The sequence below is a fragment of the Prosopis cineraria genome, unplaced genomic scaffold, assembly GCF_029017545.1.
Source record: "Prosopis cineraria cultivar Desert tree isolate PC_DT_omini unplaced genomic scaffold, ASM2901754v1 PC1, whole genome shotgun sequence".
NCBI classification, from domain to species: Eukaryota; Viridiplantae; Streptophyta; class Magnoliopsida; order Fabales; family Fabaceae; genus Prosopis; species Prosopis cineraria.
Window position 1 is genome coordinate 50,419,896 of NW_026555332.1, and position 27,657 is coordinate 50,447,552.

At 35.1% G+C, this 27,657-nt stretch overlaps 3 protein-coding genes across 4 annotated transcripts; 2 read left to right on the top strand and 1 right to left on the bottom strand.

Annotated features, from left to right (window-relative positions):
* The first annotated feature begins 526 nt into the window (after positions 1–526).
* Positions 527–14,371, top strand: LOC129311874 (insulin-degrading enzyme-like 1, peroxisomal). 2 transcript variants are annotated; one of them, XM_054954347.1, is made up of 26 exons: positions 527–787; positions 866–941; positions 1,485–1,552; positions 2,289–2,380; positions 2,474–2,547; positions 2,639–2,682; positions 3,556–3,607; positions 3,920–4,042; positions 4,130–4,242; positions 4,325–4,487; positions 5,813–5,905; positions 6,105–6,190; positions 6,667–6,753; positions 6,836–6,939; positions 7,706–7,808; positions 7,960–8,055; positions 8,141–8,330; positions 8,451–8,512; positions 10,271–10,375; positions 10,652–10,853; positions 10,946–11,154; positions 12,401–12,525; positions 12,608–12,659; positions 12,736–12,822; positions 13,529–13,651; positions 13,904–14,371. In XM_054954347.1, exons 1-26 carry the CDS (start codon positions 665–667, stop codon positions 14,144–14,146), a joined length of 2,895 nt encoding a protein of 964 aa, XP_054810322.1. In that variant the 5' UTR covers positions 527–664; the 3' UTR covers positions 14,147–14,371. The 2 variants fall into 2 exon arrangements, with proteins under 2 accessions (XP_054810322.1, XP_054810331.1); XM_054954356.1 differs by lacking the exons at positions 527–787; positions 866–941; positions 1,485–1,552; ... (3 more) ...; positions 3,556–3,607; positions 4,325–4,487.
* A 2,672-nt stretch (positions 14,372–17,043) lies between these two features.
* Positions 17,044–19,409, bottom strand: LOC129306919 (uncharacterized). The gene is made up of 5 exons (XM_054947733.1): positions 19,182–19,409; positions 18,854–19,049; positions 17,884–18,251; positions 17,406–17,472; positions 17,044–17,250 (listed from the first exon to the last, which is right to left on the bottom strand). The coding sequence occupies exons 1-5, from the start codon at positions 19,286–19,288 to the stop codon at positions 17,239–17,241; spliced, it is 750 nt and encodes a 249-aa protein (XP_054803708.1). The 5' UTR covers positions 19,289–19,409; the 3' UTR covers positions 17,044–17,238.
* Positions 19,410–23,645: 4,236 nt separating this feature from the next.
* Positions 23,646–27,620, top strand: LOC129319128 (probable glycosyltransferase STELLO2). The gene is made up of 3 exons (XM_054964142.1): positions 23,646–25,769; positions 26,419–26,545; positions 26,819–27,620. The coding sequence occupies exons 1-3, from the start codon at positions 24,076–24,078 to the stop codon at positions 27,284–27,286; spliced, it is 2,289 nt and encodes a 762-aa protein (XP_054820117.1). The 5' UTR covers positions 23,646–24,075; the 3' UTR covers positions 27,287–27,620.
* The last annotated feature ends 37 nt before the right edge of the window (positions 27,621–27,657 follow it).

The following is a 27,657-nucleotide window of genomic DNA, read 5'->3' on the forward strand; positions in this document are numbered from 1 at the left end:
TTTCAGTCTTCTGGGACCAATAGATAATATTTGTGTCGACGTTGGGGCTTAATTTACAGATGACCGTTCAGAAATCAGAAATATATCAGCGAACATGGAAAATAGTTATTTTAATATATTCAATCGTAGACTTGTATTCTTCTAAATTATAAGATTTTAATATTGATTAAAATATATTTTCAGCTAAATTTTAGCTCTAATTCTTTAAAATTTATCTAAAATTTTATGAATTATTTTTTTAATTTGTTTATTAAAACATCATTTAATTTTATCAAAAAAACTTTTGCATTAAATTTTTAAATATTAACTAAATATTATGAAATATTAATATATTAAGTTTATTTTTTAAAATAATAATGATTGACAAAAATAATTATTTAAAATCAATAATATTTGAATTAAAGGATTGAAAATATATTTTATAAGATTAAAAATAAAATCTTTTTAAGCATCAAAAATCAAAATACACTAAAATAAAATCTTTTTAAGCATCAAAAATAAATTATTTTTTTTCAAGCATCAATAATATGTGAATCCAGAGTTGCTGAGTTTGGAAGAGAAGCGAAACGTTGCTGTCCCCTCGGCTGCCAGCACCTTTCTCACTTGGGATTGAGAGGAAGCGACGGAAGAGGGAAGAGAGGGAAGAAACGACTACAAATTGACGATGGCGGTGGGGAAGGAAGAGGTAGAGATTTTTAAAGCTCGCTCGGACAAGAGGGATTACAGAAGGATTGTTCTACGGAATTCGCTTGAAGTGCTTCTCATCAGCGATTCCGATGCCGATAAGGTTGAATCATCTCCCGACGCTGTTTTCTGTTTTGAATTCAAGTCTTTTTTAAAATATCTGTTTCTGTTATTTTTCCAGTGTGCTGCTTCCATGGACGTTGGTGTCGGCTCCTTCAATGATCCAGACGGTCTTGAAGGCCTTGCCCATTTCCTGGGTATAGTTTGACATTTTGAGGCGGTCATCGTGTTTTGTTACGTTTTTTATACTTTGAACGACTTCGATTAGGGGAGGGGGCCTCTCCCTTTCCTTACCTCCTTTTTCGACAAGGAAAAAGAGAGGCAACTCTCCCCTTCGATTACTTTACCCCCGCCTCCCGGGGGGCGGCGCGGCTTGACTACTACTTTGATAGCTTTTCAGTTTTGAATATTTTTATTTTGCTAGCTGCATTGGTAAAAACTCGATATTGTTGGAGAGTTGCGTGTTCCAATATACTTTAAAATTAAAATTACTTTTTACATGAATAATCAATGATTGGCTTCCAGCTATTGTCAAGTTGACTTTAACAATAGATGGCTTACCACCGAAGGGGAGACAAGAAACAAGGAAAACGATAGACCTGATCTGGTTACCAAGAATTCAATTTATATTTTAACATTAGATTACTCACCTTAAGGGCGCTTTATCTGAGGATGTGATTGGAATGTTACTTATTTGAAAAATTATTACGTGATGATCAGTTGATTTTTGTTGCTTGCAGAGCACATGCTTTTTTATGCCAGTGAAAAATACCCGGTAGAAGATAGCTACTCCAAGTATATTACCGAGGTAAATGCTGCTATTATTTTTTTGACTAACGCCAGGTGAGCAGGACCACTGGTGCCCACTCAAGTATTGGGTTAACGCTGCCATAATTTTCAGATAGCTGAGACTGTTTAATTCCTTGAGCTGCTGTAGAATTTCCTGTTCAGTTTAGTACTTTAGTTCCGCATTTTTTATTTTATTTACAATTGTATGAAATTGGAGAGACTAAAGGAAATCTTTGATCTCTCATAAGGCTTTTGAAAATTACTGGAAAGTTTTTCAGACCTGAGGCAAGTTAGAGCTAGCCTTGATATAGAATGATGAGCTTATTGCATTTCCTTGATCAGCGCATTAAGCTCTAATAATGATTTAAAGTTATAAAATGATGAACTGAAAGGCAAGTTTATGCTTTTAATTGGCGAGTATTAACAATTAACATTTGGTAATTTGGTCAGAGAGGCTCTAATCTCTTGTCAATGACTGCTTCAACTCAAAACTTACGTGATAGTTCATAATTATTTTTAGTAATATGTCTAATTGGTGCCTCTATTTTTGTGTGTGCATGTGTTGGAGTGTTAGGCCTTTTCATCATTTAACTCTTCTATCTAATGACATTTTTATGAGTGGTGGAAATTTCTAGTGTACAGTTCTTCATTATATCATTTGGCAGTTATGTGACTTCACCCTTGATAGTTGTTTCTTCAATTGTTTTCTAATGACTGTTGTTTTGCCATCACTGTGGTTTGTCTTCATGACACAGCATGGAGGAAGCACCAATGCTTTTACATCCTCTGAGCGCACCAACTATCACTTCGATGTTAACACTGATGCTTTTGAAGAGGCTTTAGACAGGTAGATCCCACAGTTTTGGGTTCTTTCATTTATTATTTCTTATGATAACTTTCATATAGAAGATCTGATGTTTGGCCGTGGTTTGCCTGCCAGATTTGCTCAGTTCTTCATTAAACCATTGATGTCTGCTGATGCTACGACAAGGGAAATTAAAGCTGTTGACTCTGGTTAGCCTATATTTTTTTTAATATTGTCCAATGTCTTGAGCTTTCCCCCCTACCTTCTTATCTTTGTACTCTTCCTTTCTCCTTTTGACAGAAAACCAGAAGAACTTGTTATCTGATGCTTGGAGAATGAACCAGGTGACTATTCTTGGCTTTACTGACTGTAGGGTTGCATAGTAGAAAATGGTAGAAAAGCAAAGTCAAAATTTTATTTTATTACGACATTTATCCTTAAATTTTATTCAATTGGAGTGAAATATCTCGTTTGTTTAGGAAAAGAAGCATTATAGTGTTAATGATCATTTCATTTATCAAGGGAGCTCTTCAGGACTAAACATTCTAAATTGATCTAAAATAGCATTAGATTTACCTGCAATGCTTCAAATGTGTTTGGGGCAAGTGGGCAGCAGAAATAATTTTTGCCAATACCTAAATGAGCTCCCATGGATGTGCTTGCTTCTCCAGTTACTTTAGTTGTGCTGCATCAATTAAAAAGCTAAGACGTGAGGTCAGTCCCTTTTTAGTGGTGAATCTATTTTTTCTGATTCTTTGCCTTTAGGATCCGTTTTCTTGAATTTTTCTGGCCGTTGATTTCACTTGTCTTTGTTATCTGGCTAATAGTAATTGCTGAAGTGACTTTAGTTTGTTGTGTCTTGGATTACTATTGGACTGTTTGAGACTGAGTTTGCACTTACTATGCCTTGGGGCCCAACAAAAATCACTTGGACTATGCATTTGTCAAAGAATTGTGGGAGAATTTTTTGGCTTGTATTCTGGGCTGGGTGCCTCCAGCTGGACATGGTTGGGACTTGGGAGGAAACTATTCTCTATAATTGACCATTGGGGATCACCATTTGTAACTCTCAACCTATGCTCTAGATTAATATCGTTTGGCACTTGTTAAAGCTAAAAGAAATTATTCTGATCTATAATTGTTTGTTCATATGTATTTGAGTACTTTAATAGCATCTATTACCCTCTCCCCCCTGCATGAAATTGCAATCTTTTCAGCTTCAGAAGCATCTCAGTTCTGAGGACCATCCATTTCATAAATTCAGTACAGGTTAGTATTTTATTTCTTTTATTTTTAATAGTGCTAAAATTTGAGTAGTTGCTTTTTATTGGGTGCTTTGTTTATAGATAGTTTTTTTTTTTTTTTGGGTTGATTGGCATGTTGAAAACTTTCTTCTCATTGGTAAACTAAAGCACCCAATTGTGTTTTGGTCTTGCCTGTTTCCTAACCGAGAATTCCTATGAAGTAATGCTTCTTCAAATAGGATTAATTTTTCTCCTTTCTTGCTCTCTTTCTGCTTTGTCACGTTTTAAATAGATACATGAGATTCTAATGGTTTCAAAATAATTGTGAGTTACATAGGGAACTGGGACACTTTGGAAGTTCAACCAAAAAACAGAGGATTGGACACAAGAAGTGAGCTTATCAAGTTCTATGAAGAAAACTATTCAGCCAATTTGATGCGTCTAGTTGTATATACAAATGGTACTAGATCTTTTCTTATATCAGATACTGGTTCTGCTTTTCTTCATATGGCTCTGAATACCACTATTTGTGCCTGAGTATTTTCAGAAAGCCTTGATAAAATTCAAAATCTGGTGGAAGAGAAATTCTCAGATATTCGAAATATTGACCGAAGTTATTTCCGTCCTCCTGGTCAGCCATGCAAATCAGACCATCTGCAGGTATAATTATACTATTGCAGATTACGTAGTGTTTGACTGATTCAGGGTTTATGCTAATTCTTGTTTGGCTCGTGTGTGTTAGATTCTTGTCAAAACTGTCCCAATCAAACAAGGTCATAAATTGAGAATTGTATGGCCAGTAACCCCTGAGATTCTTTACTACGCGGAAGGGCCATGCAGGTATCTTGGTCATCTTATCGGCCATGAGGGAGAAGGATCATTATATTACATCTTGAAAACTTTGGGTGGGTTTTATACATCCCTTACATATCTTACAATTAATTTTCCTATAACGTCACCTGGCCTCATTTAAAATAAAGATAAAGAATATTGAGTTAAGGATTGGTGTAAATCATTTTCTGGTAATCCTTTCACTATAGGATGAAAGTGGAACTTAAAGAAAGAGGTGATGCTGGTTTATTGTATGTGGTTTTGATGTCATTAACTTGATATTAATTGTCATAAGTTCTGGTGTTTAATGGAATATTTATATTTATGTTTCATCTTTCTTTGTTTCCTCCTCTAGATCAAGATTTCAACCTTCATTTCTATTCTATCCCTCCCTTTTCAAAAAATAACAATCATCAATGCTTAGGTAAGGAGCAGTGGATTTATCAGATGAACTATCAGGCTCCAGCCTATACATTTGAATTTTTAATTTGTTTGAGAACCATACATGAAGGAACATGTAATATCAACAAAATCAGGCTCTAGTTATCATATTTATATTGATGGTAATTCTTTGTGGTGGTATTTACATTCTATTGGTTCTTTTTTAGGACTGGTTTTGTTTTTCACCTTCTTTTTTCTTGGGAACCACTTTTGTCAAATTGAGTTCAGTGAAAAGTACTATAAAAAAGAAGCGATTTGTGTGCAGCAAAATCATTTGTTAGCTCTTTTATCCATATTATTGCATGGCTAATTTTAACTAATAAATCTCCTTTTACTGACAAATTACTTAAAATAATATGTATATAGATTTGACTCTGTAGTTAATTTTTTGATGGATAAATAATTTTAAATTTTCGTAAGGGTTAACTGTGATTGAGTCAATTTTTTATTTTTCAATCTTATTGAAATGAGGAAAGGGTCAAAATAAGTTTATAGAATGTTTTAATAAAAATAAACACATATATAAAATAAATATATGAAACTAGCTGTGGAAGGGTAAGAGAAGAATTGAGAAAAGAAAGGAGTGAATTTGGCACCTAGTGGAGACTGGGTAAAATAGAATAAGGGATGATATAATAACTAGAAATTTGAGTTAGGGCGTTTTTGTATCTGAAAAGTATGGTTTTTTTTGTGGAGAATCAACAAAATTCTGCTTTGTTTCCACAGTAGAAAAGTTGCTTTTGCTATTACCTAAAAGCAGGTTATGGAAGTTGCTGAGCAGTGAAAAATTGAAATTAGGTATCTTTGGAAAATCAGCAGCTTATTTTAGAAAATATGTGGTTAAACATTGTTCAATTCATATGTAAAGATTTCATCCTGTGGATAGCAGTTTCTTAATTCATTTTAGCTTCTATATCTTGTGAGCTGTGTGATTTTATGAGAAGGATTCTGTTTGCAGGATGGGCAACAGGCTTGTCTGCAGGCGAGTCAGATTGGAATTTGGACTTTTCTTTCTTTAAAGTTGTAATTGATCTTACTGATGCTGGTCATGGTTAGATTTTCTCACTCTTATCTTTACCTCTCTTGCTGTACACATCTTATCTCTTTTGGTATTGTCATGTTCACTTGTAAGTATTCAGAATGTGAAGCTGTCATTTTTTTTTTTCAGATTACTGAACAAATCCTAGGTGCGATGTATGTTGGTTTATGGATTTTGTAAATTTATTGACATCTCTATGTTTGATTTTTAGATCACATACAGGACATTGTAGGGCTGTTATTCAAATATGTTGAGCTTCTACAGCACTCTGGTGTTTGCAAATGGATATTTGATGAGGTATTTGATTTTGATAATGGATGAATATGTACAGTAAAAGTGAAAAAGAATTGGAAGGTAACAATAAAAGTGAAAAAGAAGGAATGAACAATCTAGGGATAGGTCAATTTAGAGGGGATACTATGTATTCTCCAGAAGTCACTGTCTACGTTATGATATTCATTAAGCATCAGAAATATGTGTTGAGATGGCAAGCCCCATTTCCACAACAGCTAGCTTTGCCACATATAAGGTGCTACTTTAAGGAAAGCTTTTTGTAGTACCAACCTCTTTGGTTGCTCCCTTAACAACATAGATAGTCAAATGGTTTCCTACTATTAAATTGTAGAACGAAGTTCAATTTTAAGTATTGTGGGTGTTATGTCAGATGTATCATTATCTACATCATATGGTGATGATCTTTTGCATCTAACCATCTTCCTGATGGTTTAAACCCATTTTGAAATATTCTGATGTAATTGAACGTGTTTTTGAAGCTTTCAGCTATTTGTGAGACCAAGTTCCATTATCAGGACAAGACTCCTCCAATTAGTTATGTAGTTAATATAGCATCAAATATGCAGGTATCCCATCAAATATGTAAATATTTTTCATGAAATACTTTTCATGGAAATATTCTTATTGATGCATTTTGTTACCATGTAGTTATATCCCCCCAAAGATTGGTTGGTAGGGTCATCTCTGCCTTCAAAATTTAGCCCAACTGTTATCCAAATGGTGCTGAACCAGCTTTCTCCAAACAGTGTTCGGTAAGTACACTAGAACTGTGTTAGCATTGTATATTATTCAAACTAATGTCATATCAGATTAATTAAATACACTCAAGTCAAGGGGAAAGATTACTGGGTCTTATGAACTTGGAATTGTTCCATTTATTTGTATGGTGTCAAATTCCTGGTTTAGGAATGCTAAGTGATAATTTATGGACTGTTTATGTTGTGAAAAATGTGTTTTGCATTTCAATATCAATTGTTAACTGTTAATTGAGCTTCTGCATGCTAGCTCTTTGCATTTTTTATTAATGGAAGAAAATTTATGGAAAAAGCAAAGAAGGTTGATCCATATGTGAAAACTGGAAACTATTATGGGGAGAATGATTGATTATTTTGTGATAGAAGACTAAACAAAAGCCCAACACAATGGATATAATTAGGGCATTAGATTCTAAAATAAATTCTATAACTTGATGAAATTCAATCGAACACGGCCTATATTGTGACTGTATGATTTTGATACTAGCTAAATAGTTCGATGATGCTTATTTAGTAATCCATTAAACTTCTGATTGAACTCACTATGCTAGGAAAATATTTTAATTCTTGAATTTTATAAACCAGTTAACCTGTGTTTGCTTCTGCTTGGAGTTAAAATGACAATCTCATTCATTAATGTTTCAGTTGTTGTTGGAAAATATCTTTCTTCTTCATTGTTGTTTGTATTTATGATCATTGTGCTTTTAAGGATGAGGCCGTTATTTTGTTTGGTTGTTGAACTGATTTGTTCTCTTCTGTGCAGAATCTTTTGGGAATCAAAAAACTTTGAAGGGCATACTGATAAGGTGGAGCCTTGGTATGGAACTGCATATTCCATTGAAAGAATTACTAGTTCCACAATCGAGGTCTGTGTTTCTCTGAGCAACTGTGCGAAATTTTTGGAGTAAACTAATTTTATTTTTTTGTTTATTATTCAATGGAGTTCGTTAGGCCTTTTTATGTATTACTGTGTGGAAAATTTGAAGTTGTTTGTCCAATATGATTTTGCACTTGCAGGGGTGGGTGCTTTCTGCTCCTAAGAAAGACCTGTATCTTCCAGCACCTAACATATTCCTTCCTACTGACTTGTCACTTAAGATTGTGCAAGAGAAGGTACAACGTGTATGATCTGATTTAACGTAACATAATTATGATTATTGGTGTCTTAAATTTTGTTGAAAAATATCTTTTGGAACAGGTTAAGTTTCCAATTCTATTAAGCAGGTCGTCATATTCAGCCTTGTGGTACAAGCCAGATACAATGTTTTCCACTCCCAAGGCTTATGTAAAGATAGATTTCAATTGTCCATATGCTGGAAATTCCCCTGAAGCTGAAGTTTTGACTCATATTTTCACGCAATTATTGATGGACTGCTTGAATGAATATGGTTTGTTGGTTTCCTAACAACTGGACCTTGTATAGAGCTTTTTTTCTGCTTGAACTGTTATTCCTAGTTGTTATATAATTCTATAAATGGAAGGAGTTCTCACTGGAGCTCATTTTTCAGCTTACTATGCTCAGGTAGCTGGTTTGTATTACGACATAAGCCACACAGATAGTGGTTTTCAGGTATTATTGTCCAATGTTAATGTTAATTTTGTTTGCTATAGAGAAATTTATTTGCAGAGTACAGTAGCTTTCCTTTCGTTTTGCTAAAATTACAAAGACCTCCTCTTTATTTTCAAAACTTACATTTCAATCCAATTTTTAATACCGTTAGGGATATTCTGTAAAAGATTCTAAGTACTTGATTGTTTAAAATTTTAAAATTATTATTTTGCCCTCATAACCTAATTTTCTACTCTCCTAATTTAAAAAACTTTAAATAATTAAGTTTGCTGATATTTAAATAAACATTTTAAGATTGTATTAAAACTCATAAAATTTTTAAAAAATAAATATAAATTATATTGAGTAATTTATTATATTAAATCATTATTTCATTGATTTATATTGAGTAATTCTTTGTTGAAATATTATTTTAGCCAATTTACGTATTTAAATTTTAGAAAATGTTACTAAATAAATTTGCTTATATAACTGAAAAATTAAAATATAAATAAAAAATTAAAAAATATATTCATTAATTTTTTGCATAATTTGAATGATTTTTAGACAATGTTTACATTTAAATAAGGGGTATTTAGGTCCAACATGTGTGATTTAACAGCTAACTAACGGTTAGATGGAGGGAAATGAAATCTTAAAAATAGAGGGGATGTTTGTGCTTTGTAACAATTTATATTAGGGTAGGTTCATGTAAGTTTCAAAATTAGAAGGGAAGTATTTATAATTAAGGTAAAATGGGCATTGAAATGTGTTAGGAAATCTTGTCTTAGAAGCTAGCTATTGAGATAGGAAAACCATCATAATTATTAAATGCTGTATTCTATATCACTTGATGTGAGACTTAGGGATCCCACATCCATATCAATAGTTCAACCATGGAAAGTCAATGTTTTGATGGTGTGGCACTTCGGTCGACCTTCTTTGGGTCAAAACACTTTGCACGTAGCCTTTTAAGGATGCTAGCCACCAGCTTTGATGCCAAATGATAGGCACCAGGCATATGGGTAAACCATACCCCAAGAACTAACCATTTGAATAGGAGAATCACCCCACTTAAGTACTCACCATTGAGAAGCCATATTGCTTGGATTGTGATTAAAGTTGACGTGCTACCTGGGTCCCTATCCGTATGCTTTTGCAATTTTCTTCTTGAACATGTGCATTTAATTGCAAATTTAGATTTTACACATTATGATCTATGAAAAATAACAGGCATTATTTTGAAGTTTAAAGGTGGTGGGAGAAATAGAAGTGAGGGTTTAATTGCTCAATAACATGATTAAGTAATCAACAATCTGATTAAGAAAGTACATTGTTGAAACGTAATTTGGAAGAGTTTTCGCTCATTCTATTCTGATGGTCAAGATTTCTACCTGCAGAGTATTTATTTATTTATTTATTTATTTATTTTATTGGTAGAACCTGTGGAGGTTAACTAACAAGAAAGTTGAGTGAAGTGTCTTCAAGTAAAGTATTGTGAAGTGTAGCTATTAGGATCTCTACCATTCAAGGTAGAAAAAGATGTATAGTGAGGTACTTAGTTGGGTTGACTTTCTCACATCAGTAGTAAGCTTTTGGGGAAAAATTCCTCATCTCATTTTTGTGCTCACCAACTTTTAATTATAAACATATGAACCGAGGTTACCTGATGTGATCTGAGCCATTTGACGAGCATTACTGGTGCATCCATGCCTATATTTCTTTTTCCATCATGTCTCATGTTTCCTTGCATATCGTTTATATATCATGTTTTTTCAGGTGACCCTCCTTGGTTATAATCACAAACTAAGAATTCTACTTGAAACCATAATTCAAAAGATTGCCACATTCACATTGAAGGAGGACAGGTTCCTAGTTATTAAGGTAAACCTGAGATGCATTTCCCAAATGAGCTTTACTTCAGTAATGTTTTCCCCTAATGGACTTGAACAGAATTTCTATTTTGTTAATCATAGAGGAGTTTGCTTCTACATTTTCTTTAAAAAAAAATGCCTGATTAAGAATTTTATCTAATTATGGAAGAATGTTTCAGTTAGAACTCTTGTTGTTAGTATTTAATTTGGAATTTTAACTATGTGTTGATTTTTGCATTTATTTTTAGACAGATTATGTAGTTACTTTCTTTAACGATTTTATCAGGAAATGGTTACCAAGGAGTACCAGAATTTCAAGTATCGACAACCCTATCAGCAGGCTGTGTACTATTGCTCATTGATACTACAAGATAATACTTGGCCTTGGATAGAAGGGCTTGAAGTACTTCCGCTTCTTCAAGCAGAGGATCTTGTCAAATTTGTACCAGTGATACTCTCAAGGACCTTTTTAGAGTTTTATATAGCAGGTAGTCATGGCTCAAATGTCAATGACTTGTTACCTTTTTTTTTTTTTAAACCAAATTGGATAGAGATCATCTAATCAAACATATCTTTACAGGAAATCTTGAAGACAACGAAGCAGTGTCAATGGTTAGGCACATAGAAGATACTCTCTTTAAATGTGAAAACTCTCCATGCAAACCTTTATTCCCATCTCAGCATTTGACAAAACGGGTTGTTAAGCTTGAAAGTGGCATGAACTTTTTCTACCCTTCAGAATGTCTCAATACGAATGATGAGAATTCTGCTCTTGTGCACTATATACAGGTAAAGTTGCTTGTTTGTAAAAAGCAACTATAGTCGCTACGGCCCTACTTTTCTAACACTCCCTTTCAAGTTGAATATCATTCAAATTTCAATTGTTACAAACAAAAGCCAATTAAAATTTCTCATTGGTAGCAAATTTAAGCTCAGTCTCTTTTCACCTTCCATGGTCCATGCTGCCTCTAATTAACCTCTCCATCATTTAGATGTGAAGAACGAAAATATCCATTATGACTTAGTAGTATAAGTTTTTGTGAAGCAACCACTGGGATTTGTTGCTTTAAGGAAGTCTATCAGTATAGAGTGAATAAATTGTTGTGGAAAAGTAAGAAGCAAGATGTTGTAGCTCAATCTAAGTCAGGAGGCTGGATAGTGTTATAACTTAAATAACATGAACTTTATGTGGGTAAAACATTTGGCATGTCAATTTTTTGGTGTCTTCCAATGGAGTTATTGCGTGACAATCAAGTCACTCTGCATATCTAATCCAGACCTGTTTCATGAGAGAAGGAAAAGCATGTTGAAGCTGATTGTCATATTGTTTGTGAAAAGCATCACCTTACCACATCATATCTGTATAGGAGAACAATTCACGTGTTCACCATAGCCATTAATGGGGCTATGCCATGATACTTTGGATCTCTACAGTCACAAAAAATGACTGCATATAATGCATTTCGGGAAAGAAAAAGGAGAGAATGACTGTAAAGGGAAGTGGATCTCATATTAATCACACTTATTTGTGTCATTTTCTCTATGAATGTCTGATTGTAGATTCACATTGGACTACAATTTTGCTTTTGATCGAGGGTGAGTGTTATGAGTATATGGGCTTTTAGGTTTGGGCTTATGTTATATCATCAATTTATTCTGGAGGCTAGCTAATTACTTCAATATCATTAAAATTCTCACTCCGATGAGACATTTTTTTAGTTGCCAAGGACTTCACAATTTCCATGCATTAAATTCCATGACTGCATTACTGAAGTGACCAAACCATGTTGTAGGTGCTTGTTTCAACTCATACATGGATTTCTTCAATCTGCACACCTTCCCAAAAATATAGACTACTTATTGTGTTACGTTGTTAATTTCTTTTAACACAAAAAGATGTGCTTTCTTTTATTTTTAACTTTTTTATTTTGGACTTGGTTTTCCCCAACCTTTTGGTCTGTTTATTTGATTGGATAAATTGTTTTGAGCTGGTATACCTTAAGTTGATTATGCAACTCTCATGATTAACTTGCAGGTTGGTCGTGATGACTTCAAGATGAATGTTAAACTTCAGCTTTTTGCACTTATTGCAAAGCAACCAGCATTTCACCAGCTTCGATCAGTTGAACAGCTTGGATACATTACTGTGCTCATGCAGAGGTGAGTTGGACTATTCTGTCACTAGTATCCTCCTCAGCATGGAAGAACTACTTTTTTTCACTTTAGTTTTCAAAATGTGTAGGAATGATTCAGGTATACGGGGAGTACAATTTATCATCCAATCCACAGTGAAGGTATATGGAACTAATCTCTGATAATTTATACTACGTGACTTCGTTGATTAATGCTATCATTCTGCTTGGATGACAGGGTCCTGGAGACATTGAGAAAAGAGTTGAGGCGTTTCTCGAGATGTTTGAGAAAAAAGTTCTTGAGATGTCAGTTGAAGAATTCAAGGTTTGATGGATAGGATACACTATCTTTTGTATAGTCTTTGCCTAGTAATAGGACATTTTTATACCCTAATTATTATTGAAGCAAACGTGTTTTATTGTTTTCTATATTTTGGTTAAATATGCCATTGTTACTCCTCGTATTTGAGTTTCAAATTAACCGCTTATGGGGAGGATGAAACAAAGTGGATAACGAGCATGGTAAATGATGTCCTCAAATAGAGTACAGGAGTTTCTGTGCTTTATAAAGAGGGGTTGTTGTCCCATCATAACATTCCTATTCGGCAAGCATTAAACCCACCTTTGCTTACTGAAACTGTGCTCGCCCTCAATTTTGTTGCTGAATCTCAAATCTTCAGTTGATGGATATTTCTTGAATAGAAATTATTTAAGCATAGCAAATCTCTTTTACCAGTAAATATTGCTATTTTCATTGGGTCATTTCACCATTATTTGAATCATAGTGATTGTTGAGTCAAATTTAGGACTATAAAGCTATTGATGATTTGTTTTATATTTTATAAATTTGTTAAATCCTGCTAAGGTCATTTTCCGTATTCATTTTTATTAACTGGATTATTGGATTTTGGGTTGGATTATATATGTTTCTGTAGGTCTTTGGGTTGAACCTTCTGTAATTTTTTCAGTGAACCTTAATTAACAATGATATTGTGTTAGAACTGTAACTGATTTCTGAAATGCTTGTTTAGGAGCATGTAAACGCATTGATTGAGGTGAAGCTTGAGAGACACAAGAACTTGCGAGAGGAGTCAGCATTTTACTGGCGAGAGATTAATGATGGAACTCTGAAGTTTAATAGGAGAGACCTAGAGGTATTATTGGGAGCTTGTATTATGTATATTTATATCTGTTCTTTATTTCTGTTTCCTTATTATCCCAGTTCGCTTTTTTCCCCCACTAAAGTCTAAACAGAAGGGTAGTAAAGAAATGCTTATGGATTTGGTTGAGTTGATTAGTACGCTCATTTAAGTCAAAATCATGAATTTATGGATTTGGGCTGAAAAATGGATATTAGCTATGTGGCATTGCTGAAGTGGTGATTCTCTTGAGTGGTTTTGGAACAGGTTGCAGAATTAAGGCAGCTCACTCTTCAAGAACTTGTGGATTTCTTCAATGAATATATCAAAGTTGGTGCTTCACGAAAGAGTACATTAAGTGTTCGAGTATATGGGAACCTTCATTCTTCGGATTTCAAAGCAGAAGCTTCGGATCCACATTCAGCTAAAATAGATGATATTTTCAGTTTTAGAAAATCCCATCCTCTGTATGGTTCATTTAAAGGACTATCGGGTCAGGTGAAGTTTTAGAAAGTTGTATCAGGACTAGGATTGTGAAACTGCCTTACCTATTATTTTGGTGAGAAGATTCTAGAAGATTGAAAATACCCAGCCTTCTCATGTCAGCATGAAAAAGAAGTTACCTCGTTAGATGCTGTGAGGGCAAAGGCAGCCATGAATAATCTCAAGCTGATAATGGTATGTTAGTTAATTTTTCCCGGTTTAAACGAAATTGCAAGTTTCTTTTTTCTGACAGTTCGCATCTTCTGCATGAAGTATCGTTCAGTCATTTATCTTCTTCCACATTTTGGATCGATAGATCGAATATCTGCTGCATAAAGAGTAGTTTAGTCAAACTTTTTTTTTTTAAACTTAAATTATCTCTTATGGTGTGTATGAGAGTGAAAAGATTATAGAGGGAAAGAATTGAAATGAATATTTAAATTATGCACGATTACTTAATTCGTTTTCAGGATTAGAACACGCCACTATCATTAGTTATAATATCATCGCTGGTGGTCTTCATGTTTCTATGGATAAATGCGATTGTCATTAATGTATGATGTCTCTAATTATCATTCATTTTCAGGATTAAGACGTCATTATTGATTATACCATTAGATGATAATTATCGTTGGTGCTAATTTTAGTATTGTTTCTCAAGGGCTGCTTTATTGACAAAACGCGGTAGCAGACAGGCATTAAGTGCTTGTTCGATGCCCCTAAAACCACATTTTGTCTAACTGGCTATGTTTCTGAATCAACATTGTTGATCCTCCCATGGATATCGAGTCTACATTTTTCTCTTGCTATTTAAAAATTTTACCAGCTCTTTCAAAATATAGGTCTTTTCAGGAGAAAAAATGTTTCATTGTCTCTTTTAAGAGTTCAATGCATAATTTATTGATGTTTTCATTATGTTATTATTTATAATCAATTCAACATTTATAGGCGCACTTCTTTCTTTACTTTCTTCCTATTAATTATAAAAATAATTGAGGACAAATTTGGAGGTATGAAGATAATTTTGCTTTATTTTAGTAATTATATTTCTTAATCTATATTTTTTTTACTTTAATTTACTTATATTTTAAAACAAGAGGATTATTTTGTTACTCAGGATCGATTTTTCTTTAGATATATTTATTATTATTATTAGACTTCTTAAATTTTTTGTTTAAAATATAAACTACATAGTTTATGATAGATCTATAGTTTCAATTGAAAGCTTATGATTTAAATCACGTGTATGATTTTAAACATCATACTCGGTGCCTTGTTTAGCGCATTAAAATTGTTTCAATCACATCAGTCGAAATAACACCTTGCAAGTGGCTGGTAGGTGACTGGGGACACAATTGTGCATGCAATCTGCCCGTTACAAATTGACATGCTTTAAATTTTGAGAAGATGTAAATGTTAATGAAATATTTCAAAATATATAAATGATAATAAGGTGTATGATAATTATTTTAGTTTTTACAAATTTGCTTGACATTTTGATTTTTTGTGAAATGTCATATTTGCCCCCTTGCTGTGTGTCTGTCGCCAGCCCCTTTCCTGTCCCTTCAATATCCTCACTGTCTCCCTTCCATAGTTGTCGCTCCCTAACTTCCTGTCCTCCATACTCTCCAACCTCTATCCCTATCTGCGTCTCTGATTTCAGCGAGCCCTGGTGTGAATCTATTTTGTACATCTACAAATGGTGGTGGTGGAGCAACGAAGCTAGCTGTGGTGTCACAACACACTAGTGCGGCGGCGGCAAGATGTCAAGGGTGCGCTGTAGATAACGATGATACCAGTGTATGTCACTGATGGGCGATGGCTATTAAGATTGCTACGAGATTCGAAAGATCAAAGGTCCTGGTTTTTGTCCTGGGGTTCAAAGGTGAGGTTGAAGACTCAGTTGGAGATTTAAATGCATAAGGTCATTCCCCTTCGCCAAATCCACCTAACAATGCAAACAAAGCAAGCAAGATCTGGTTCTTCACCAGATTTGATATTGGCCTTCCATTTTTTTTATTTTTTGGGGGATTTTCTGACGAATGTGAATGACTTTCACTAGATCTGATGATGGCCTTCCACGCTTCAACAAAGCAAGAATGTGAATTTTCTGTTGACGACCTTCCATTTTTTGGGGTTTTTTTTTTTGAGTTCATTAAAAATTGGAGTCTAGAGTATTATTAATTATCAAAGGGAGAGCAACATGATTGGCATGTTTTTCTTTAACTGGGTTGATAGCGTTGAGCAAGTAAACTTCTTGTTCATATGGAATATTCATTGAACTCGAGTTCCAAATGCTTCTAGTTATAATTTGGGTGGTTTGTATTTTTAATGATTGGGTTCGATTGGGCCTGGTGCCCTCTTTTTCTCATGAGAGTAAAATAGTTTTTTTACATTTTTTTTTTTGGTCAAATAGTCTTTCCACATTAAAATTAAGTAACGTACAAGTTCTTAAAGACTAAAAAAGAATTATCGCGGTATTTTATTGTTATTTGAGTATTTTAAAGGTATTTTTTTTATCATTATTCCTTAAATTTTTTATTTTATCTCTTACAGACAACACAGAAAATTTGATTTTATTCTATTCTAGTATTGAAAATTCATTTTTTATTTAGTTCGAGGTGGAACTTTTCAAAATTAAGCCACAAGTTAAAACTTAAGGACTTTACCGTCAATAACATCACATTATATTACCATATCAAAAAAATCTTCAATATTGGTTCGTTCCCAAGTACACATGAATCAATTGTGATAATTCATCAGCATCAATAATATACTCGAGAGATACATTCTCATCCTTACCTGTTCAATGTTTTGTTTTTTAGATGTATATGATAGACATGGACAATGAGGATAACAAGAAATGATCCAATCCGTTTTAAAGGCTGTTGAGATTATGTATATGTACTGTCGTTTCCCTTCATCTACATTACTATTCATAACCATGCTTCGTAATATACCGAGATTTAGTATATTTTGTATGGTATGTATGTTGGCATTCTTGAGTCTTCGCGAATATATGATAATCCTTGAACGGCTACCTACATACGTGTGTGTGTGTGTGTGTGTGTGGATATATAAGCCGCCAGCCCGCTTCTGTCTAGCTAATTATGACAACCTTATTCTGCTATCTGCCAACAAAATTACAGAAGACGAACAAAAGAGAATTGTCCTGAGCTAAGAATGGTATCATCAGGCAGCGCAGCCATCTAGCATCAGCTATTAAACAAATCAATATAAAATCATACTACAAGGAAAAAGGACTTGGGGTAGTATTAATACGTACCTTGTAAATATAGGGGTCATGACGCCCACCTGAGCCTGATCTTTTCACCGCTTGCAGCCTCAGCAGCCTTCACACAATCCATATACATTTTTATCAGGGCGTGACAGTATATATGCCAGGTAGATCCCCGGATTAAAAGTAAGAGAATTTGTATGTGCACACACATGCTCATTTTGACTCCAATGAAAGTACTTCGGGGGGTTATGAAACTAATCACTAGGCTAAAGCCAATTCTTTCTTGATTTAAAACAAGTTCCATAATTCACTAAATTTTCTATGAACAACCATGGGTTAAAAAAATAAATTATCATGAGATGTCAGGTCCAAATTTCCTTTTCTCAAATGAGAGCCGGACTGAATTTTGTTCCTTGTCAATGTGGAGTAAATATACGACGTACAAACATACTGATGTGTGTACATACGACGTACAAATATACATACATACATATATATATAGAGAGGGGGGGGGGGAGCTTACATTCGGAGAGCTTTGCTGGTGTCAGGGCTGTCGCCGAGGAGTTGGCGGATCCTCACTTCAGAGGAATCTCCACCAGAAAGCAACTTCAAAATGGCTTCAGCTCGGCGGCGCATATAGGCGGAGCCGGCAACGTGCTTCTGCTTTGCATGCTGCGCGTGATTGCGTTTCAGCATTCCAACCATTTTCCCGCGCTTGGTTCGATTTATATAGCGCAAGCTTCGCGCGCTAGAGGTACCGCTGGAACCGCTTGACAAACAGGAGGAGGCGTCAGCTGTATAATCGGACAACTTCGATGCCATACTGGTGTTTGGTTTCGGGAGGTCATCGTTGGAGACCCACGTGATCTTCGATCGACTCTTCCTCGCAATCTTAGATAGTAATTCAAAGAACCTCAGTGTGCACATATTAAAGAGTGTAATCTAATCTTGCAAATTCTAAAAATTACAAATAAGGGCTTCGTGACGAATTTTGCTGTCACCGAAAATCCGAACGCTATGTAATGGGAAGTATTTGACACATAACTTGTGCAGGGAAAGCCGTATTCGACTATGCATGTGCATTAAAATTTCGAAATTCAGGAAGTAGGATTATATTTATATGAAAAGGGAACCGACAGGTTAATGATACTGAATCAGTTGCAGAAAAACTAGTCTTATTTGCAGCAATCAAATATTACGTAAGGCAAAGAGAAGAGGTTCTGCGACAAAACCAGGCATATATCTCTCATAAGCTACTAATTGCAATGTCTTAAAGGTAAACAAAAAGTAAAAAGCACTTGACGGTGGGAAAAATGAAGCTCATAATTATTCAGCCAGGACAGAAAAGTCAGATCAGACTATTCAATAAATTGTTCTGCCTACCTGGAAATAGAAGTAAAATCTTCACAACGCACAGAAAACTTATCAGAGCAGAGAATGAATGAGAATTCTACGGAAGCAATAAATATAAATCCGAAACCAAAGCTCAGGACCTTGAACTTCATCTGACGATAACGAGCAACGGCGGAGAAGAACCTGATCCTACGACCTATGATCTGCTCCGAGGATCCATCCTCGCCAAAGAGCGGCGACGACGACGACTTGGAACCACTCGACACGAAGCTATCATCTCTGCAACTCTTGTTTCTGCTTCTCTCTGGCGTCGAATCGCTGGGATCAGTATCAAACCTGTAAAGCAAAAAGAACTCAATGCAGAAGCAAAAAGCAAGAACACATTGGATTGAAATAAAATGCAGAAGCATAAAGCAAGAACACATTGGATTGAAAATAGAATTGGAGATCCGTATGTAGCTTGACTACCTTGTAGGAGAAAGAGAGGGAGAGGAAGACGGAGGAGGGACAGAGAGAAGAAGCAGAGCAGAAGCAACTGTTCGTTCTTGCGAACTCGGGAACGGTGACAATGACATTGTTCGTTTCAGTAGCTCAATGCTTCTGTTTTCCAATTTTAATTTGGCGGGTTTATTTAACTCTTTTCAAATTTCTCACTCTCCTCTACACACACAGTCTTACACACTCAGCGGTTCTCTGATGCGTGTGTGGCGTGAATGTGGAACCTGGGGGTTTGTATGGAAAGGAATGGCTGTTGTAGTCCGATACGAATAATGAAATGGAGGAAATTGAATTGGGCAAAGCGTCAGCCCGATCCATAATTAAGAGCAGCTTAAGCCGCTTGAGCATCAATGTTGGACCCATCACAAAAATTTGAGTAAGAAGCGTGGCATAAATCTCATTAATACTTAAAAATTATTAACATATATTTTTGAAAAAAAAAAATTAAAACAACCCTTATGATGCTGCGTCTTCCCCCCAAACATTTGAAATTAGGTGTTTTCTAATATTATACAATAAAATTTCTTACAAATATTCAATTAAATATATATCGCATTTACTCCCTTCATTTAAAAATATAAAATATTTTTTAAAAATTTAAATATTAAAAAATATAAAATATTCTTAATCTTTTAAAGTGGAATTATTACTTTTTTAAAAGTGCCCCTATTAATGAATAGGTTTATATTTATTATGGGGTATTTAATAGAGATAAATATAAAAAGATAGGGTTAGTTTAAAAGTATGTAACTACTTTATTGAGGGGTGAGATTGGTTAAAAATACCTTATATTTTTTAACGGAAAAAATATATCATATGCTCTCATCTCATAAATATTAATTGCCCCCAGTAATTAATAATTTTACTTGCTTATGCCATTGAATTTTTATTATTATTTTTAACACTCATAATTTTTATGGCCCAAATAAAAAAAACCAAAAATTTTATAGTTATTATTTTATTTATGATTATTTATTTTTTCTAATTGAAACCGACTTTCTGCCTCCCATTTGTTCCTTTCTTCCCGCTACACTTCAATTCAAAAAGGTGAGAAAATCAAATCCCTAAAATAGATCTTTGCACAACTGTACTCCAACGAGATTGACCCAAAAATTTTGCTCAACCAAACAATTCTCTACAACAAGTTTGAATTCTAATTCAGTTTTGCTATTCAACTCAACTCAACCATGTCTCCCTCATAGTATTGGCGTCACTTACTCCAGAGACACCAGATGAGTGATTGTTTGGTTGCTTCCATAGAAAAGGAGATTTTTGACAGTATTGAAGATGAAAAAATAATTCAGCATTACCAAAACGTGAAACCTTGTAGAGAAAGCTTATTAGAACAAAAAAAAAAAAAAAAAAAAACCTCTCGAGGGAAAAACTCATGTGATTCTTTTACTATATTGTGATACATTTTTTGCATTACTGTTGTGTAGATATATAAGTAAATATATAATGCCCCACGGTTCAAAATTTCTAGGCTTGTCACTAAATATACTCATTAAGTATGTGGATTCGTGCCTGTCCAAATCTTATTCAATAGGTTATTTTGTTCCCCTGCATGAATAAAGAATAATTCGGGTCATGAAACGACAAATAATTAAACGTGCCTCATTCCCTGCTCTGATCCGTTGTCTCAGCTTTTGTTTCCGGGTACTGTTTTCTTGAATGATCTGAATTCTTATTTCATCGTCCCTCCTTACCGGATTATCATGACTCATGAACTTAATATTTCACATGATTCATTTTTTTCTGCTTTTTGCAAGTAGTTACGTGCTTTTATTCTGAAATAAATTTCTCAGATTCAGTTAGTTCAGTTTCAGATTTTTCTCTATTTATTTTCCTAATTTGAATATTTTTTTCCCTTTCTGTGATCAACAATACGGGAAGTTCAAAATACTTAAGCAGACGTGAGCAGTGAATTATTCAATAATTGAGCGAAACATCACCGTCGACAAGGGACGAGGACGAGGAATTGGATCGAAAAGGTAATCGTGAAAGTGATACCCGTACTGCTTATCAACCTCTTTTTTTTTTTTTTGGGGCCGAAGAAGTAGCTTAATCAGCTTAAATCAAAAGGGACACCGCAAGAAGGTTTTAACTGTTGCCAAAACACAAGGGATGCAAATTGTTACCAAGCCCCCTATTGCCACGCGCTGGTGTTCATTCCTTCGACCACATAAAATCCCTATTATCTGAAAATAAGGACTACGACCCGGATGACGCGTTCTACATGGATACAGTATATAGCCTCATATCAGCATAATCGAGTCAAAGTATTTCGAGGCAATTGAGAATGCAGAGAGTGAATTTGAGAGAACGTTTTGTCCCATAAGGCAAAGTTAATGCCAGAGTTGACCAAAGAAGCAAGAAAAAGTAGGAGCGTGTGTACGAGGACCATCAGATGGTAGAGGCTCAAGATTGACTATGATATAAGCCTGAAAAGGCTAGATAATGAGGCAAGGAAGATCTTGAAGAAGGTCCTAAAACTTTAAAAAAGAGGAAGAATAGGTTTTTGTATCGATTGCTCCATTTTCCTTGATTTCAATTTCAACTGCAAGCATAGTCTCGACAATCAGGACTTAGGACAGTATAGACAATGTCATTAAACTTTTGTATTCTGCAGAAGTATCTCGACACTGGCGTCACTTTTTACGTAGAACAGCAAGCTATAATATCAGCTAGCTATCAGCTATCATTTTTCCCCCTTGTGCATGTTAGAGCATATGCTTAAACCGAATCTCCCACTGGTAACTTGTGTTTTTCATAACTAGACTGTCCCGTTGTAATGCTCCCAAGAGTTACAATTTTCTCTGCATTTTTGTCAACTTTTTCTTAGAATCTTCATTGAGTATTTAATTTTTAAATTTATTCATATTTCTAATCGATGTTTTAGTTTTTTTTTAAATTTTTTTTCCTCGGTGTACACTGTGTTTTTGTAGATCATGTTTAAGCTGTAAAACTATTAAAAGCTTTTTATTTAAGAAGACTGTTTTTAGTTCACCAAAAAAAAAAGAAGATTATTTTTAAAACTCTTTTAGTTTTTTTTTTTAAATACAAGACAACTAGAGAAGCCTTAAAACCATACAAGCTAACCAAAATTAGATTATGTCAAAAATCACAAGGCTCATACAATTAATAAGCGGACTGCTAAAGAAGTTAAAATCAAAAATTTTTTTGATGCCTTGTGAACCATCAGGTGGATGCATTTATTATTTTGCTTTATAAACATAGTCAATAATGATATCCCATTCTTGCATGGTAAGATTTATGATGTTTATGATAATAGCTAAGAGAGAGTGGCTATGAAAAGAGCTGCATTCAATGAAAGATAAGAGTTTCATATAGAAGTTGAGTAGACGTTAACTTTAGAAATCTTAGCATTCCAACAAAGAGTTAAGACCTTCTAAAATTTCTATTGGTTTAGCTATTGTGTTAAGTCGATAACCAAGATTTTTGGAAAAAAAAAAAACTTTAATCTGGTTGCCCTTATCACATATGATAAGACCACCACAAGCAAAAACTCCATTAAACTTGACAAAAGCCATTAATGTCTAGTTTGACCCAACCCAAATTTGGCAGTTCCCAATTAGTTGTATGGCGAGTGGTGGCTTTGCTCAAAAGATTTAGTCTGGATTAAATTCAGGTCATTAATGATCTATTGAGTACAAGAGAAAGAAATGTCACTATTCAAGATAATATCATCAGAATAGACTTCTTTGCATTTGACTTTTCATATGTTTTAACAAACTTGCACAAAGAGTTTCTGTCAGGATAATCTTTTTATAGATAAATTACTAACTTCGTTTTAGCATTTCAAATTATCCAATCTTGTATAAAAAAAAGAAAAGAGAGTATTATGCCTCATAGTATCAAGCACTTTGTATTCTTTTCATTTATTCTTTTATCTTACATTTTATTTTTTATTGCATAAGATAATAATTTAGCATTGCAATTGTATATAGTAAACATTTTCCGAAATCCTCCATGTAACATAGCTTAACTAACTTTAGTCTGCAATTAAAAACGTCAAAAGCTTCCTTTAAGTTCAGGGGCGCTGGCATTTCTTGCATTCGAAGAACTCCGATTTGGCGCTTTTCGTGATGAAAAAGAACACATTCCCATTACAAGATCAGACAATGTCGAATGCAAGCTTTCCAAAGACGATAATCAAATCCGCACTATTAAATATAAATTCATCAACTTCCTATTTGGGCATGAACGACTTCTAATTTCTTTCGAAATACAATGCACACGGAACTCAGAAAGGGATTAATTACAACGAAAATGACTTGTTAACTACAAATGCCTATTTAGACAGATGAAAAGACAAGTGGGTGCCCAATGTTTGAGCTGGCTTTGTTTAGAAGGCATCGGCTGAGAAAATGGAGAGGTTAGATGGGAACTTCGTGTTGGAAGCAAGCAGAACCATGTAACCGACGATGCAAGGCCCACCAGGCAAATTGTATAATATTGTATGTCGATTTATTATTCTATAACAATGCGAAGTAGTACCTAACCAGTCCAACCCAACCATAAATATATATCTCAGACTCAGCATCAAATAGAAAAGGATGGCTCAGCGCAAGACGGAGTCTCTCACCCCACCAAACTTCTTACAGATGTATTGAAGCCTAAGGAATCACACCCGCTTAATCATACTTGTCGGCAAGAGATGCAGTTGCAGACAAAGTGAGCTCGTGTGCTGCTACAGAGTGGTTTCGATTTTGGTTCACGCTGTTAGAGAAGAAAGTGAGACTCCAAAAGAGTTGATTTGGCTGAAATCAAGCTTGAACTGAGGAGGGATTTGAATCAAACGCTGGTCTGGTGGGAGGAAGGGTGATTCGTTTCGCAGGATCCAATGTTGGTCCAAGACCGTTCAACTCCTAAATCTTCTAAACCCCAGGCGAGAACTGTACCCAAGCTTCCTACAGATCGCTTCTCTGAGTCCAAAAATCTCGATTGCTCCACATGGATGTCTGAGAATCTATACAAAATCATTGCAATCTTGCTCCTAGTTGTCACTGTCGCGGCATTATTCTTCCTTCGCAACGTTGGCGATACGGCGGCGCTGCTGTGCTTCGAAAAACGAGCTATAGACCTCGAAAAGATCGAATTTCCGCATATTAAGTGGAATTCGATTGCTTCAATCTCGGATAAGACCTCCAGATATGCAAATTTTCGATCAGAGCGGTGGATCGTCGTCTCAGTGTCAAATTATCCTTCAGATTCACTTCGCAACCTCGTCAAGATTAAGGGGTGGCAGGTGCTGGCTGTGGGGAACTCAAAAACGCCTTCGGATTGGAGCTTAAAAGGTGCTATCTTTTTGTCATTGGAGGAACAAGCTAATTTGGGATTTCGGGTAGTGGATCATCTTCCTTATGATTCATATGTCAGGAAAACTGCTGGTTATCTCTTTGCTATTCAGCATGGCGCTAAAAAGATATTCGATGCTGATAATAGGGGTGATGTAATTGATGGGGATTTAGGTAAGCACTTTGATGTAGAATTGATTGGGGAGGGTGCCAGGCAAGACGTTATATTACAGTACAGCCACGACAATCCAAATCGAACCGCTGTGAATCCATACATTCATTTTGGGCAGCGTTCGGTTTGGCCTAGGGGGATGCCATTGGAAAATGTCGGTGAAATTGGGCATGAAGAATTTTACACTGAGGTTTTTGGTGGAAAACAGTTTATACAGCAAGGACTTTCAAATGGGCTTCCTGATATTGATTCCGTGTTTTATTATACACGCAAGTCCAGCTTTGAAGCTTTTGATATTCGATTTGATGAGCATGCCCCAAAGGTGGCTCTGCCACAAGGTATGATGGCGCCTGTTAATTCCTTTAACACATTGTACCATTCTTCAGCATTTTGGGCTTTGATGCTTCCAGTTTCTGTTAGCACCATGGCTTCTGATGTCATAAGAGGTTACTGGGGACAGAGGCTTCTTTGGGAAATTGGTGGTTATCTTGTATTTTATCCCCCTACATTGCATAGATATGATAAGGTTGAGGCGTATCCATTTTCACATGAGAAGGATCTTCATGTCAATGTTGGACGTCTAATCAAGTACTTGATTTCATGGAGATCAAATAAACATAGATTGTTTGAGAAGATTTTGGAGTTAAGCTACATGATGGCAGAGGAGGGCTTTTGGACAGATAAGGATGTGAAACTAACTGCTGCTTGGCTACAGGACTTGCTTGCCGTTGGGTATCAGCAGCCAAGGTTGATGTCATTGGAACTGGGTCGTCCAAGAGCAAATATTGGTCATGGTGATCGAAGGGAGTTTATACCTCAAAAGTTGCCATCCGTTCATCTTGGGGTTGAGGAAACAGGAACCGTAAATTATGAGATTGCTAATTTAATCACATGGAGGAAAACTTTTGGAAATGTTGTGCTCATCATGCATTGTAGTGGCCCAGTGGAGCGTACAGCTCTTGAGTGGAGGTTGCTTTATGGGCGTATATTCAGAACTGTTGTCATCTTGTCAGAAAAGAAGGATACAGATCTTGCTGTGGCAGAGAGCCATTTAGAGAAAGCATACAAGTAAGTTCAGCTATATCTTTCTCTTGCACATCTCACCTGAGTTATTTGGTTGTTATTTAATGACTACCGTTATAGCTCGTCCTTCTCTCTTTAATTGCATTCTTTCTTAAATATAGTTTGGATTTCAGGATGCAGAATCCTCATGGAATCTGCAGGACCTGCTTTTTGTATCTTTGCACAGTTTTTCGTGGTCTTGTATTAAAAAAACATGTAGTTTGGATTCTGGAATTTGCACCAAACATTTAGAGGATGGCGAATCTCTAGTATAACAATTCAATGAATAATCAAGTTAAACCACAAGAAGCTTGTCTCTAATATAAGTTGGACATCAGCTGTGTAAGTTATCAAATACTCTTACTTTGTTATAGCCATGATTGTATCCGTTAGGGAGCTGAATATCCCACAATGTTGTTTAATTATTGACGTAAAGACAAGAAATATTAGAGAAATGATCCTGCAAGGTTCAGTGTTGCAAATTCATTTTTTGCTTTCTGCTAATATTGGACATAATATTGTTAAAATTCCATCCTGACTTGTTATTTTTATGTTATGATGTTGACCATAGAAGTCTTTAGATGCGAGATATGGTACAGAATTTAGACTGTTAATCTTTCTTCATAATATAAACTTGCTTCTCTTCTGTTTCCAGGCACCTGCCAAAAATATTTGATCAATTTAGCAGTGCTGAAGGGTTTCTGTTCCTGCAAGACAATACCATCCTTAACTATTGGAACTTGCTACAAGCTGACAAAACTAAGCTGTGGATCACTAACAAGGTATTCCGACTTGTTTACTTTTACCCAATATAGAAAGTCGTATTTTTGGATGATGGTTGCCGTAAAGTCATTCCTCTCCACCCAAAAATAAAAAAATAAAAAACACTTAGAGAGAAGGAAAAAGGCCCCTGTCACTTGAACTTTGCTTTTGTGAGAAATGCTTATCTAGTTACTTTAATGACTTCAGTTGATGGTGTTTTTCCATTGTTAGCTGATTTTTAAAAAAACCTATTAGAGATCTATCTCTCCTTTGACATACTCACTGGCGTCCAGGTTTCAAAGTCTTGGACTACGGTTTCAACCAATGACAACTCTGATTGGTTTTCAAAACAAGCAAGCATGGTCCAGAAGGTTGTTAGCGTAATGCCAGTTCACTTTCAAGTCAATTACAAAGAAACTATGACGAGTGAGAAGAACCTCCTAATATGTAGCTCTGAGGTATTCTACATTCCTCAGCGCTTTGTAGGTGACTTTGTTGAGCTTGTTAACCTAGTGGGTGATCTGGAGATCCATCAGAAGGTTGCAATTCCTATGTTCTTCATATCCATAGATTCTCCCCAGAATTTTGACTCTGTTCTCAACACAATGACCTACAAGAGTAAGCCCCCAACTAACTCCTCCGCTCATTATTCTGCTAAAGTACCTGCTGTTCATCCATGGAATGTGTCAAGCGAGCAAGATTTTATAAAGCTTATCAGAATAATGGCTGAAGGGGATCCCTTGTTGATGGAGTTAGTTTGATGGTAGGAATATGATAAGACGAGAGAGAGAGCGCACGCTAAGGAACATATTGCACTCAAGTTAATTGTTACAAAAGACAGTCTTTTTGTTTTTCCTTACGAAGAAATTCTAGAAAGGGATTATTTTCTTTCCCTTTTAGTTTTCTCTTCATTGTAGATCTACCTTGTATAATTCATTTTTTGTTTTCTCCAAAAGAGGAAATGTATTAAATTCTTTGCCCCAATGTTTTGTGAAAATCTGAAATATGAGAATTTATTTGTATCCAATGTCACAAGTCAAGCTCTCAATTGAAAGCTGCTTTTCGTGTAGCAATGCTTGTTCGGATGTTCTGATTTTTTTCCCCTTTAAGTTGCGAACGTCAGAGCAGCATT